The following is a 15,574-nucleotide window of genomic DNA, read 5'->3' as shown; positions in this document are numbered from 1 at the left end:
AGTGCATTTGAGATTTTCATCCCACAACTCAGATTCCCACCCTGAAACTAACTGGATACAAGCCGGAAAATTGTCATCAGAGATCTTATCTTATAAAGCAATGCAAACTGGTGCTAACACTTATGGGAATGAGTCACATCAGCAGAAGTTACCTTTCCAGACCAGAAATAGAATGAAAATCCAGGATAACATGTCAGGTATGTGGAGATGAAGCAACACTAGTGGGTGTAAGGGAGAAAAAAAAACAACTGGTAGCCTCTATTGGATGAAACAAGTTTGTTGTGTTTACAGAGATGAAAGAAGGACCAATAAGAAATGAATGAGGTACCACTTCATCCCAATGCCATTTGTTTTGGGGGGTGGAGTAACCTTCTACATTCCTATCATGGAAGAGAGAGGTTGAAACTTCCATGTGGATTTTCTTTCTTGGCATGGTTTATCCTTTTCTGGGGTGCAGATGCTGGCTGGCTGTAACAGAGACTGGGCTTTCCTTCCTGCACGTGATGCCAAAGTATGTCTGAAACCAATACTGGTGTCTTAGAAGTAATTTGCAGAGGTTTTAAGTATGTCTTTGTGACTCTGTAGGCTCCACAGCCTTCCGGGTAGAGAGCAGCTCAGTATGCATAAAAAGCATTTTCAAACTGGATCTTTGAACCTGCTGGATTGCACGGTTCCTCCTGTGCCATTTTTGATCCATTGTATAAATACAGATTCTGGCACGTGCACAACATTATAAACTACATAATTGTTTTTATTAGAGTTCTGTGAGTTTGGAGGTACCTGTGCTTTAATTACACTTGGCAAGGCTCCAGGAAAACTCTTCTAAAATGTAGTGCTTGCAAAGCCTCAGTTGGGCCACCCACAATGACAGCTTTTATTTTTCTTCTATTAGTGATGGACATTTTCATCTCATTTTGTTCTGGGTGTGTGACAGAGCCCCCATGTACCGAACTGCAGCTTCCCCCTGTTCACTTCTCAGCCACAGAGTGTGTTGGGACATTGTGGCAGCAGCTTGTGACATGTGGATCCAAGCCAAATGAATGCTGTTTGTGATGCTTTTAGGTTGTCTTTCTTGTTTCCTTGTTCTCCCCTCCCCCTACTAAAAATTGCTGGTGACACTAGAAATGCAATTCAGTTAGTCGTTTCTAAAACCTAAGCACTGCACTGACTGCAAGAGAGACGCAGAATGCTGCTCTGTGAGGTTTCTATATGTCAGCCGTAAGAGCCCAGCATGGAGGTGGTTTTAGTTCCGCTCCTGAGCCCAAATCTCTTGTGCTGCAGGACAGAGCAAGCACAATGCTAACAAGTCAGCAGGATAGCTGGAACTTCATACTCCATGCCAGAAAGTAGGATGTCCAGCTAGCACAAATAAATGTGTAGAACTAATCAAATTAGGATGGACATGCTGTGCAATACAGAGAAACGCATGTAAGCAGAAAATTGTGTTTAATATTTGTAATCAAAAGCATTTATTTGGGACTATAACAGCCCAGTGCTACGTGCAAATTGGGTGAGGAAAAAATGTAAACATTGTTTCTTTGATTTCGTTGGGAGTTAGGGTACAGCAGGAATGCTGGATCAAGCTCCTTTTCCAGTGGCGGTGATTAAAGAGCTATGTGAAATGAATTTAGGGGTTTATTGACAGAAAATATTACTGTGAATGGTGGTGAAAACCTATTCCATAGAGATTATTCTTTAATGCATGGAGTTTGACAGAATTTATAGGGTGCAAACTGAAAACTGTGGGCTTAGAGACCATTTTGGGATGTAACTTCAGTCCCAACACTGCATTTTGAGGCTTCTGCAGAAAGCAGAATTTAATGCAGAAACTAGTGAGACAGTGGAATTTTATTCTGTGAACTTTCAGGCCTTTGAGGAACAGGAGTTAATGGAGGAACCACACTAAGTCAATCAGTAGATGTTTTTGTTACTTACAGAGTTTCCATGTCAGCTGAAATACAGTTACCCATAAACAGAATGACCAGTGACATGGTATAGCCCATGCCCTGTGTCACTAAGGAATGCAATTAGCCATCATGCAAAAGCAACTTTATTACAGTAGCTCATATTATAGACTGAACACTGGTTGGAAATGCAGAAATATGCTTTTGGGAACACACTAGACTAGCATTTTCCATTCCTGAGAATACTGTAGCAGCTTCAGGTTTCATAGCAGTAAATAAAGAAGTCCTCATAGTTTCTTTCAAAAATAGCCTTTTAAAATCTGGGGAGAGGGGAAGGATGTGATGTGGGCATGGTTCTGCTGTTAGCAGGCATCACAATAGCACCTATTACTTTGGCAGAGGGGTTGGAACTAGGTCCTTTCCAACCCTAACTATTTTATGGTTCTATGATTCTATAAACCTGCTCGGAGGAAGTAAGAGCTATTGCTAATGCTGTTCTGGCTGGAGGGGAAGCTGAGTGGTGTCCTTAGACCATCAGTCTGTCAGGATGTGCCATGTTCCAGCTGTGCCCCATTCCTTACCTGACATGCTCCCTATGGCCATGAGTGCTCTGTTTACAATCTGTTTTCTGCATGAGAAATCTCTCTGGCAGGAAGGATACAGCAGACTACCTGCTCAGGTTCTGTAACTCAGTCAGGTAGAGGAGCCACGATCCAGCTGAAAGGATTTGGCCTCTTCCTAAACTGTGTGGTATTGAGTGGGTTTAGATAACGTATGGATAGACTTGATACCAGATGACTCCATCCCTGCAATGACACTTCATCCATATGATCCTTTCCACAAGTTCTAAGTTACTGGTATTTTGTTCAACTAAGAGTTTTGTCATGCTACAACTGAGTAATAGTTGCAGAACTCTTTAGACAAATTATGTAAATTCAAAATATGCCTTGAGATTATTGAACTAATAACATAATGGGAGATAAAATCCTCCTTAGCAGATGGGGTATGTATGGAGCATAACCAGCTTTGGAGCATAACTTCAATTTGGAGCCTTTTCAGCTTGAAACAAAGATAAACTTGATGTGTTTTGAAAACTACCAGCTCATTCTAAAGAGGGTCATTTTCATTTGTAAAGGGGTTTCCATGAAGAGTTCCCCACAAAGGGTTTCACCCAGCATGTGGTTAATCACCACTCACTGTAAATGAAGGCAAAAGATTTTTGTGTTTCACAAGAGCGAAGCATCTTCATGAGGATAAACACAAAGAAAGCATAAAGATTGAGCTGGAAGAATCCTATGGAGTGCGTACATGTATCCTGATAACCTAACAACTATGTTGCTCGGTAAGAAATAGTGACAGAAATGGTCAAGTACGAATGGCCAGCTGCAGTAACTGGATGCTGACTTAGCAAAAACATACCTGCTCTCATTCTGCGACGTGTATTCACTCAGTACACTGTGACTGGCTGATTAAAACAACCCCTCACTGCACCATTTTCCCTGGCAGTACTCTGCTTCCAATTATTCAATCATTTATCATTTAAATATAGTAAAAAATATTCAAATTCAGTTCTAATATAAACATATCTGGAAAAATAATCTAGATTGACAGAGGAAGAGGTGACAGCTAGCAGACAACAGACTTCTGTGAATCATTCACTCATCTCAGTGGTCACGAATGTCTCATGTGATAAAGAATTTGCTCTAACAAAGACAGCAAACCAAACATGATGGCATTTAAATTCAGGGCTTATTTCTTCTGCATGCCTGTCACTCGTTGCTGATAATGTGAGTTCTGTGTGGAGCTGGACTCTATCCTGAAGACCATGACAGCATAGCTCTTGGGGAAAAAAAAGTCTATAGGAATTCACAAGAAAAGAGGGATTCAGAATTAGAAAGAATAAAGTTATTAAAACTAACAATCCATTTCCTCCGATAAACTAGCAAGTGGAGAAAAGAACATCTAATACCTTTGCATCTAGACATCAAGGCAATGGACACCTTGCATGTAAGTGTAGTGTGTCCAGAGCAGGCAGATATGAAGCCCTGGTGAAACCTGGGCTATGCTCAGCCTCAATGTGGAGATGAAAGCGAAGCAGTAACTCACTGCTGGTGCAGAGTAGACACCCCCCTACTTCCTCTTGCAGATACGACAGAAATCATGATTTCCTGAATCATGGTACATAGCTGATATCTTAATGCTGGAGATTACCCCCCCCCCCCCCCCCCCCCCCCGAAAAGGATATTACTGTCTGTAGTGCAGTTCTGCCTAAGGATGACAAGTTTCTACTGGATCTCCACACTTTCTTGTATTCACTGATAATGGAGGAGTCTCCCATGTAGGTGGAACTCACAATGGGTGGATACAAACAAGTAGGGGAAGAAAAGACCTAGTGAAAACATGACAAAACTGATCAGCACAAAAAAGTGGTGGAGCATCCAAATAGAAAGCTCAGGGAGAATGGAAAAGAGTCCAGTCACAGACTGCAGAGTGGTAATGATTACCTCTGGGGGAATACATGCTTGCTGGTCATCTGAGGTGGGAATTGCTAGGGAGTGGCAGGAGGAAGAAACCCCTCTGCCTGCATTGTTACTGCAGTGCTGACTGGAGAGCTTTATTTCTCTAAGGTTTTTCATGGTAACTATGTTTGCACATGGAAACGAGCTGCCTGCAGGATTCTCTGATGTTTATGACCATCACTGCTGGGATCTTGATTGACTTGGGGAGCAAAGTATGATGTTGTCTGAGCATGTTAACTAATCAATGTTGCTGTATACAGGCCAAGAAAGGTTGGGGTCCCCCTCCTAATGCCAAGTCAAATTTGGACACGTGTCATTTACAGCCATGCGAAGCAGTGTCACATTTTCTTCTTCTTTGATCATACTCAGAAGCGATAAATCCCCAGGGGGAAATCTTAACTCCACAGAAATCAAGAGCAAAACTCCCTTTGGTGGTGGTTGGTTTATGGCGAAAGTTGTCTTTTTCTTTCTTAAACAAGTCTTGTAATTGCTAGAGAACTGCTTTCATTTCCCTCCCTCCACAGCAAGTAAAATGTCAGTCTTCACAGTCAGGTAGTCTACTGAAAACAGTCAGACCTGTCCATTCAGGGTGTTGAGGGCTGATAATAACATTGAAAGCCCAATAATTTTATATTTTTCTCCTATTGTCTGCAATGCACAGCGTATATGTTCTGCTCCACTGGGACCATCATAAACCTGCGGCCAGCTATTTCATTGGGATATACTCAGTGGGAGGTGACAGGTGCACTGTTACAAAAAGGTCTTGAAACTTTATCATAATATATTCAGCAAGGTGACAATGTAAAGCCCACTGGGAAACAGTGAGAGGTGAAGGAGAAATTCCACACCTGGGAACTTATTTAATGCTTAAAGACAGCAAATGCTTTAGATGGGAAACTGTCTCAGATCTGTCTAATCCACTGCCCCAAACAAAACCCCTGGAGAAGGAGGCAGAAAGAGGAGATGACCTCCAGCTCACCCCAGCTCCTAGTGTGCTCTCCACTCTGGGATGGTGACACCTTAAACTGACACAGCTGCTGTTTGTTCTCATGGTGAGGCCTTAGCACAAAGGAGATTTCAAGTGAAATTGGACTGAGACACATACTAGAAACCCTTCGAGCGCAACAGGGAGGTCATCAGGTGAGGGACACTTCTCTACGTGCAGCCAAAACCATCAGGAACAAGTTCTGCATTGGCTTCCAGCCTGGACCAGCCCCGCTCACTTCAATACTTCAGTTTCCTTTCAGATTATTTAGATCTTTAATACTTTACTGCAGTTTTCTGTAGAAGGGAAGTGTAACCTAACAGCATACATAGGAGATTAGTGAAGACCAGAACCAGGTGCTGCACTTGGCTCCTTTCACCCGTGTAAGCCACTGTCTAAAAGTCAGCTCCATGACGGACAGGAGTGCTGGATTTTGAGTAACCGGTCACAGCTGTGTTTTCTTCCCAGACAACCTAATCTTCGTTTGATTTACTTGTTTGTCTGCCTCTTTGGGGTTGACTCTGCTCCTCTCACAGCATCATCACAAGAGCTCCCGTGCGTCTGACGGAGCCCCGTGCCTCGACCCCTGCTTTCACCCTGCGAGGCTCCCCTCGCCCCCTCAGGTGTGTGCCAGCCCCAGCGCTGCGCTGTCCCGGCCCCTCCGCTTCCGCCGCCCCCCAGCCCAGGTGCCTCCCCGCCCGAGTCCCGGCCCCGGCCCTGCCCCGCCACCTCCCCATTGGTCCCGCCTGCTCCGCTCCGCGTCGCCCCCCGGGCGGCGGCCGCTCCGAGACGCGGCGCCGGAGGCAGCGCTGCCCCGCGGCGGCGGCGGCGGCTTAAAGCGTGCGCGGCGGCGGTGGCGAGGCGCGCTCACCCGCATCGCACCGGGCACCGCTCCATGGGCTCCGCCGCCGCGCACGGCGGGGACGCGGCGCTGCGGCCCGGCTGCCGGAGCTGCTGCGGGGCAGAGCCCAGGTGACCATGCGGGGAATCCGGGCTCGCCCGCCGCACGCTTCGGGGAGCAGGTAGCACACCAGGTGCGCGGCGGAACATGGACTGTCTCCTGCTTGTCGGCTGGACTTTACCTGTTGCGATTCTCAGCGGCAGCTCCATGCGATTCCTGGCTCTCCCGTGGCTCGGAAGCGCTGTAAAGGCAGGTCGAGAACACTTTCTTTTGCAGTCGCCTGGTGTACTTTCAGACCAGGTTACTGCGCCGTTTCTGTGCCTTGTCTTTCTGCCTTCCCTTGTCAAGTAAATCTCGCCCAATACTTCTTTTTTTCTCTCTTTTTTTTTCTTTTTTTTTTTTTTTTTTTTCTCTTGCAGACCCTTCAGCTGTGCTGCTTCTGCTGCATGTCTCATGCAGCAACTTTAACCAGTGACAGCATCAGTGAATTGAATCATGGTTTGTATTGCTCTTTCTGTGTATATGAACATTTGCGTGGATGCGTTTTTTTTTGGTGGACTGAGCGTTTAAAGGGAAGGAGCCGCAATGTTAAGGGAACATTGGAGCGAAAGCAAGTTAGCTGCTGTAAAATAGCTAACCATGGGCAGAGATTAAGTTGTTAAACCCCATGTGCAAAAGCTAAAAGGAACAATATGTAACAGCAAAACAAATGAATGAGATGGTAAATACACCCCTGTTTACATGTGTGATTAGAAAAATGAATGCATATGTATCCACAACAACAAAACCTCGTGTGTCTGGTACGGAACCAATGAGACAGAAGTAATGAAAAGGTCTGAGTGGGAGAGCAGGAGAAGCCCTGCAGCGCAGGCTAAGGGAAAACAAACCTGGTGAGGAAGGACTTGTGTGAGTGAGAGCTCAGCAGCTGTTTGTTCCCAGGTTGCAGAGACTAACACTTAGATGCTGATGACTTTGGGAAGTTTGAAGTGCAGTATATGCTTTTTATTGGGTGCGAGTGGAAACAAAGTACAATAGAGAACCACACCAGGGTGCAGAAAGGAAACCCCTCCTGCACCCTATTGTTTGCTCGCTGGGGGATTCCCTCTCCAGCAGCTGCTTGCATTTTTTGGCTACTAGCCTGCTTAGCATCCTCAACTCCTGCCGTTTAACACCACTTGAGGAGAGTCAAAGCTTTTGATGCATTGTTTCCACTGTCTTAAGGAAAAACAACCTATCACTGGTAATGTTTTAAACTTAATGTGTGTCAAATAACATCTCTTCAGGCAAAGAGATTGATAGTTTTTGCAACATCTGGTACAACACAAGAAGCTGGATTTTATTTTTATTTTTTTGAATCATGTTATTTCGATTTAGGAAGAGAAATGAACTGTTTTACAATCAGATGCATGAGCATCTTTAAGTATTCACAGAGAAATATATCTCAAAACTGAAATAGGGTTGGGAAGCAGTTTGTTCAGCATAATTACTGAGTAGGTGCAAAGGTCCTGGTTCAGCCAACGGCTAAAATTCAGACCTGGCTTCCAGGATACAAGTAATCCCTGTTTATGGCTAGATCAGCAGTGATAGTGTACTTCAAGCTAGGCACCTGCTTATGCAGCTACCTGAGTCATGGCCTCTTTTTTTTTTAACTTTCTTAGGTAGTTGTGATTAGATCTTGGCCTTCTCACAAATAGTTTTGTAGTTTTTCACATATTTTGTCCAAAACAGTAAACTTCTTTGACATACAATTAGCAATGGTTGAATAAAGGTTATTAGGTAGGATGTAATCTCTTTCTGCTGAAGGTCAGTTATGATTTGAAACCCAGTCTAACCAAGTCACTACAAAGAGATGAGGTCTTCCTCAGTTAAGGCATTAATAAATTAATCCTTTGATCCATTTGAATAAGTGGTACAGTTCTACAAAGTCTTAGTCATGGTTACCCCTACAGTAATGTAATACTTGCTGCCTTCTTAGGGAAAGAAAAAAACCCTCTTAAGCACTAGTGGCCTTCACATTTGACAGCAATTAATACAGGGAGAGGGGGAAAACCTCCGGATCTGCTGGTGATGACAAATGCCTTCAGAAGACTGATTGTGGGAATGTTCACAGCTATGCTAGTTAGTCTGTACCTCTCAGTGGGGCAGAAAAGAAACAAACACAGTTTGAGAGCCTGTGTGAGTTACAGGGGTGAATTTCTGCAGGCAAGACTATGCACATGTTGCCTGCAGAGCTTTCAGGCCATTTCCAGAATGAGGGAATGCTTCCTGCCATAGTAAAAGTTTGATGCTTACCACATTAGAATGACACTTGCCTTATTTGTTGGATAAAAAAGCTGATGCTAACTTTTTATCATTACAGATTATGTATTTGTGACACCTGTCAAAGTGGATTCCAGTGGATCATATATTTCACATGATGTTTTGCACAGTACTAGGAGAAAGAGATCAACTCAGAGTTCAAAGAGTTCCTTGCACTACAAATTTTCAGCATTTGGACAGGAACTTCACTTAGAACTTAAACCTTCAACCATTTTAAGCAACAGTTTTATTGTCCAGGTACTCGGGAAAGATGGAGTGTCAAATTCTCAGGAACGTGAAATTGAGCAGTGTTTCTACCAGGGATTTATAAGGAACGATAGCACCTCCTCGGTAGCAATTTCTACATGTGTAGGCTTGGTAAGTGTTTCTTTAAAACAAATCAGCATCAAAAGTATTTTCATATGTGGAATAGTAGCTGAAGGTGGTTCATACAATATTTAGGATACCATGAACCATTGGAATGTCCTAATACCGCTAGTTGGTATTGCTTTTAACAGAAGAAGTTTTGTTATAGCCAATGAGCTGCTTCACACTCTTTGTGGTTTTTGATCAGTCTTTTGGGGTAAAAAGAGTGGCTGGTAGTCCTAGTAATTATACCATACCAATTTTCATTTGTTTGTGATAAGTGATATGTTTTTTGCTTGCTTTTAAGTAAATGCCATTCTGAACTAATATGAATAAAGAAAAAAAGAATTCAATCTGTAAGCTTGTAAGAAAAAAATATTATACCTAGTTTTGTCAATTGCATTAAGGAAGGGCAATTTCTTAGCTCAGCAGCAGTTAGGAATCAATTTCCCTTCATTTCTTTTGACAATTGCTGCCTTGTTTGGGATTATAAATTTGAATTAGTTGATCTCTTATGAATGTGTTAAATATTATTATTGCTTATTTTCCATTTATGGATGTCATCCAAGTCTATGAAAAATTATTACTCAGAAATTATTTTTTCAAAATACATTTGACAGTGCTCATTGCCTTCCGAGAAGTCTTTATTGATGTAATTCAGAGGAATCATCTACAAAACTAATAGTTATCGATGCTCTTTAGCCTTAAGCCTTGTACTTGCAAAGCAGTCTCTTGTGGATGCAGATTAAAGCAATGACATTTGAGCATAAGGTCTATAAAACTACCTGTATGCTTTGTGGTTGACTGAGGTCCAGGGGATATGTTGGGTCACCCTCTAGAAATCCGTTTTGCAAAGGCACTTGTCCATAAGGGCTATTAAACTGTGTGACCAGACCAAAAAAGGAGCACTTGAGACACCCAGTGTTTCCTTTGAAATAGTAATCTGTGATTTGAAGACTGTTGGTTAGGAAGAGCTGTTGAATACTGATAAGTAGTTGAAGTAGCCTGAATTATAATTTGAATGCTCTACTTTATTTATTTATTTATTTATTTTTAATTCTTAGCAAGTTAGAGGAATTAGTATGTTATAGTTCACCTGAACAGTTGAAAACATGACTTTGAAGCAGGTGCCAGGTATTGGAATGAAGCTCTCTTCTTTTTAACTTGTGTTTGTGTTAATATCAGGTGTGCTTAGCTGTTACTGTGGAAGCTTCATTTTCACAACTGCTAGCTTTATTTATGCAGGAAAAAAGCCTGTTCTCACTTAGTGTTTGTCCTTTCCTATAAAGAAGTGCTCTACCTGCACACAACAGTTATGGTTTGGGTGATCTCCCTTGTTTGGTCACGTTTTGTTTTTTAACATGCCTTATGAGCTAAATGAAGTTGGGCTTGTCAAGTCTTGTCTGGAGAAGGAAGGTTCAAGTCTGCCTCAGGTCACAAAGAAACAGAATGTGGTGATATTAACTGAGGCTGAAATGGATCTTTTACCACTGTCTCGACATAAAGATTGTTATGACTGGTAAGATTCACTTAGAAAAGATCCAGAAACTGATCAAAAGAGAATAAATATTGCCATGAACAAATTTATTATGGCAGTACCTAGGTTTTTGCAATATCTAGATTATCAACAATTAGAATCTTTAATCAGTTCCAAGGTTGAGCAGATTTCACTTTAAATTGTTATTTTAAGCAGGTAAGTGAAGTAAACAGTTATTTATAATAATCTCCTGCAGAGTAGGTATCACAAAGTGTAACTTTTTTCCTCTCCCTAGCTGTTTATTAAATAATTTCAGCGCACCTAATGAATCCCAGGAAAGTTATCAACAAGATTCTTACTCTGCCAGCTTGCAAGGCTGCTTTCTTAAAACTGTGTCGTCAGCTGTCTATAAAGACAACCACGTCACTTTTCACTGTGATCCAAATTCAGTAATCATATGTTAAGTCTGGACGCTGTGCTCTGATCAAGAGAACCTTGTGAATAGCTTCTATATCCTCTTTGCACCAACTACTTTTGTCACTTGGTTGCCCTTCTTTCCTATTTGCTTTGTTCACTGCAATTAAACCAAAAGTGGTGTTTCTTCTATATGGTTGGTAGCACTAATCTTTCCATTGTTCCTTTCATTAGCAATAGCTTCCCTACAATAAAACTGCAGTGACCCATTCTTTCAAGCCTGGAACAACACAATGTGATTTGGAAGCAATTGCATTTCAATAGACTACAGGGACTCTTTGATCTAATTTTTTGGATGACCTAGAGTATTCAGTCATTCAGCTGTCTGTTATCTGCCATTGCCTGCAGAGTAGACTTTCAAGAGAGTCTATATGAAATGGTTTGTTAGGCAAGATGACCTTAACTTAATACTGGAAAGGGGCAAGAATTTGTTCTTTTGGTACAGATCTGTTAAGAGATGTGTGCATCTTACTTGTGTTTTAATAGTTTAGTTGACAGTAAGGCCCCACAGTTTTATGCTGATCTGCTGATTTGAGACCAAATATTTCCATCAGTCAACACGATTTTCTTGATGCATCAGAAGGCAAAACTGGGTCTGTGCTCTATCTGAATAAGTACTTTAATATATTAAGTTAGCATTTTAGGAGAATGTGTACAAGTTTAGCGTGAGTACTGTTTCTTGTCTCTTCATCATCAAAGTGTTGAGGTACTTTGATTTTTTTTCAATTGGAAATTTGCTTTCTTCTGTCTTCTGCCCTTTCCTGCTTCCTTTATTTGCTGGAGCAAAGCTGTTATGCAGTAAGAAACCCATGATTATATCTTTTAAATGAAAGTATCTTGTATGCAAGGAATCTTCTTTCAATCTTCCTACATGTCTGCTTCACCCTCAGACATTGAGTAGCACCATCATACTTAGTGATAAGAGCATGACAGATGTATTAAAATCCAGGCTTATGTTGTACATAGTACAGATTTGCTCAGTCATTTTATCAAAGTTGCTCAGAAGATGGATGTACTTCACTCACCTTCGGAAAACCGTGTTCTGGACTGTCTGTGGAAAATATGATACATTCCTTCCAAAGAAACTGTGATAATTTTGTTCATTTTCATGTATTTTGTTAATACATTCTCACTTTCAGTGCTATGTTTTGGGTGGTTTTTTTTTTAACTCTTAAAACCTTGGGTTAATGGGTTCACTTTTATTAGTAAATACAATTTGAGTTTCTCTCTGGCATCAGTTTAATGCAGCCCAACTAGACACTAATGCAAAATTTTTAACTCCTCTCTCCACTGATATTCATTATTACTTGTAATAAAGGTCCTGCATTACTCCATCATGACTTCTTGGAGTTTCCTTCAATCCCTTCAGCAGTCCCAGCTGATATATCCAGACCACTGGTTTGTCTTGCTGGTTCATCCTTGGCTTGGATTCTCCAATTCAAGCTGTTCATTCTTCCCAAATTAATTTTTTTTTTTCAAACTCCTGGCTTCAGCCAATTCTTACTTAATTGTAATTATATTACTATTGTTATTTAGTAATATAGTATTTCTTATAATTGCCTTTAGCAATTGAATCTAATTGGGAAGCAGACTATGCCAAATCCACAGAATTACAGGGGCAAGTGGTGTCAGTGTTTCAGAAGGAGATGGTGCTGGCTGCTGTTAGAATAAAAGGTTGGTTTTAGGACTTACTCAGTGTTATCTGTATTCCTGCCTCATTCTCTTGCCCTTTGCCCATTCTCGTCTGCAATTTGTGCCATCTCATATGCATTAAAACCAGATATTTACTGTTACTTCGTTCTCTTTAACTCCCCTTTCATGATGACATTGTCTCTGAAGACTTGCTGCTGTCTTATTCTGTCTATAAACTATGTGGTTGTCTCTCTTTGTATGCTAGTTTTTGTCTCCTATCTCATTATGTTGGGTCTATGTATACATAATCTCTTGTATAAAGTGAGCTGTTTGCAGTCACACAGTAAATTAGACCTCTGGAGTTGTCAGTAGTCCATTTGTGTTCTAGAGACATTCTTGAAAGTAATTTATAACTGTGCATTTTGGAGCAGAAGTCTTGCTCACAAGGGGAACATGAACTCTCTCTTACAAAGTGAAACAAATTTACGCTATAGTCCAATACACAACATAGAAAATAGGGAACATAATGAATGAGTAGTTTATTATATAGCACTTGTGGGGATGTTGATGCTACTTGTCAGAGGAGACAGGTGAGGATATACAGCAAGTACAAAACATGCACCCAGATGAAAGAAACATACAACATGAAGGAACTCTCCTGTCGTTACATTGCGGAGTAAATGTGTATGTGTATTCTGGGTCAGAGAGAAAATTAGTACGTTTCAGGTCCTGTAAAACTGTATGAAACAGGGGTTTATTGCCCAGGCCAAATTCAGCCCTAAGCATGTGCACTGGCCTGGAGGCCTGAGAGGCTGCACCTGCTTACACTAGAGGTGAATGTGGGCCCTTCTCTCTCTTTTATTTCTGTATCTCAGTTAGAACATTGGAGTCAGCTTCATGCACTAGCTAGTGCCCTCCTTTTTCATTTTTTGGTAAGATGTGATTGGATCTTTCACTATAATGGGCCTCTTTCTCTTGTCTCAAGTTCTGTTATGTTTGTTAGTGTCTAGTCAAGGGAAGAGGAGAGAAAGATGCATCATGTTACACCTGCTGAGCTGTCAGAGGAGTCTACAACTGGAGAAAGGGTTGGATGTAGCACTGAAAGATAAATAGATGCATTAATTCGGTGGAAGTTGTGTGTGCATGTCTGAGGGCAGGACTTTGCTCAAAGTATCAGAGAAGCCACAAAATTACAGCTTCTGAACACAGTCTGGCCACCTAAGAGGCAGGCAGGCAAAGCAATTCATGTACCCGTTCTTTGTAGCTGTTTAATTGCACCCCGTATTGGCATTATTTAAGTTCATGCTAACAACAGCCTCTTATTCCTCGATCTCCCACTTTAAGTCTAATTAAATATGTTGAGACAAATCCCAAGGTTCTTCTGCAGAAAAACTCAAAACCAGTGAGCCAGACTGCTAGTAAAAGGACAAAATAATTGCCGCTCACACTGAGGTTCCTTTGGAAACCTACAGCTGTAAAAATAGGACAAAATTTTGCCCTCTGGGACCTTGAAGAGAAACTAAGTACAGAGCTGGTGATTTGACTCATTCTCAAAACTATTTTTAGTCCACCCAGAAGCCAATATACAAATCCTATATTTTCTGCTGTTATACCAACCCAACATGAACAGCATCTGGCATATGAGTTCCTCGACTTTCTTTATATTCCCATACCATGATATCTTCATCCTTTATAAAATACAAACTGTGTTTTACAGGATCATAATCTTCTTCACTGGACATTTTGCCGTTATTCTTTCAGTAATAAGGTAAAGATGAAAATAAAAAAACTTACAGGAAAATGAGGTCACATTGGGAAAAAGCCATATTCTTTAAGATACTTTAAATTCTACTAGACAAATAAAAGACACTGTGTCTGGTCTCAGCATTGGCTTGACTGCTGATGAATTGTGTGATTAGATCGATTGTCCTTCTCCATATCTGTGTGATAAGCTTTCTGCTTAAGGCAACGGTATGCTAAGCATTTTGTCCCTACTGATTCCTGATGGGTAAGAAATGGAATTAAAGAAGATAAATGGTGGAGAAAAAGTCTGCTTCTGCTGGACAGGAAACTAATAGCGGTAGCATTCTTCCATGGCTTATGTAAAAAAGCCCTGGAAGCCTGGAGCATGCATAGAGGAAATCCTGTGTCACTGAGAGCGCTTTGACTCCATCAGCCTGAGCACAGTATGCTGTTTAGGAGAACACAGCTCACAGGAGTGCCCACGGGAGTTGGTCCTCAGTCATTTTTGCTTGCTGCCTTAGTGCTGCCAATAAGAGCATGGAAATTATTCATTGGTGTATTTCAGACCAAACTTCAAGCTGTTGCGAGCACTCTTACTTACACCCTTAAAGCAAATCCAGAAACAGTGAACCATCCATTTGTACATAGATAGGCAGTTCATCCTGGCTTTTCTTCTTAAGCCTAGTCTTATCGTAAGTTCTGAAGGCATTAGTAGACTCTGTCTATACTTGAAACATCAGTATTTTTCTTGCTGTAGCAAAGTCTTTCCACAAAACTTAGTTCCCACACTTTCCCTGGTCCATTAGAGTGAAGCTTATAGTCAAATGCCCTCATAAAGGTCAGAAGAGGATGACCTGTCTGCACAGACTTGACCTCTTCATAACAGGATGTCTTTGATGTAAATGAGGGGTTTTATTTTAAGCGCCACTATTTTCATTTGGACCATCTCTGCTGCTAAGATGCAGCATACTCTGTTGTGCACAGCTGTGCCCTCCTGAATATATAAAATATGTCCCTCTTTGGAGGCTGATTCTAATAACTAATAGCAGCTTTCAGTTACTAATAATTAACCTAAACAAAGTTTTATTTCTGTTTTTTCCCCCTTCTTCCTCCACTTCAGAAGTGTTTGAGGAAGATACCAGGTTTGCAGACCTGGAGTGTAAAGGCTTTTGTTTACCCAAAACACAATGACGGTCTGTGAAACTGTAGTTCAAGTCCAACTCAAGCAGACCACTCCTGACCCGCAGCAGTAGAGCGGAAAGTACAGGAGTTATC

At 41.5% G+C, this 15,574-nt stretch overlaps 1 protein-coding gene across 2 annotated transcripts in view; it reads left to right on the top strand.

Moving 5' to 3' along the window:
* Positions 1 to 6,199: 6,199 nt before the first annotated feature.
* ADAMTS18 (ADAM metallopeptidase with thrombospondin type 1 motif 18) overlaps positions 6,200 to 15,574 on the top strand; it is a 75,667-nt gene continuing 66,292 nt past the window's right edge. The window contains exons 1-3 of one of the 2 annotated variants that reach the window (XM_062618273.1): positions 6,200 to 6,558; positions 6,729 to 6,807; positions 8,669 to 8,985. In XM_062618273.1, coding sequence (XP_062474257.1) covers positions 6,457 to 6,558; positions 6,729 to 6,807; positions 8,669 to 8,985 — 498 coding nt within the window. In that variant the 5' untranslated portion in view covers positions 6,200 to 6,456. Of the gene's footprint in view, positions 6,563 to 6,728; positions 6,808 to 8,668; positions 8,986 to 15,574 lie in introns of both variants that reach the window. The other variant, XM_062618274.1, reaches the window with a different exon arrangement.

The sequence above is a fragment of the Pezoporus occidentalis genome, unplaced genomic scaffold (genome assembly GCF_034315485.1).
Source record: "Pezoporus occidentalis ecotype Australia unplaced genomic scaffold, CSIRO_AGI_Poc_V1 ctg20, whole genome shotgun sequence".
Taxonomy (NCBI): domain Eukaryota; kingdom Metazoa; phylum Chordata; class Aves; order Psittaciformes; family Psittacidae; genus Pezoporus; species Pezoporus occidentalis.
Note: the sequence above shows the minus strand (reverse complement) of the source record. Positions and strands in the feature narration are given on the sequence as shown.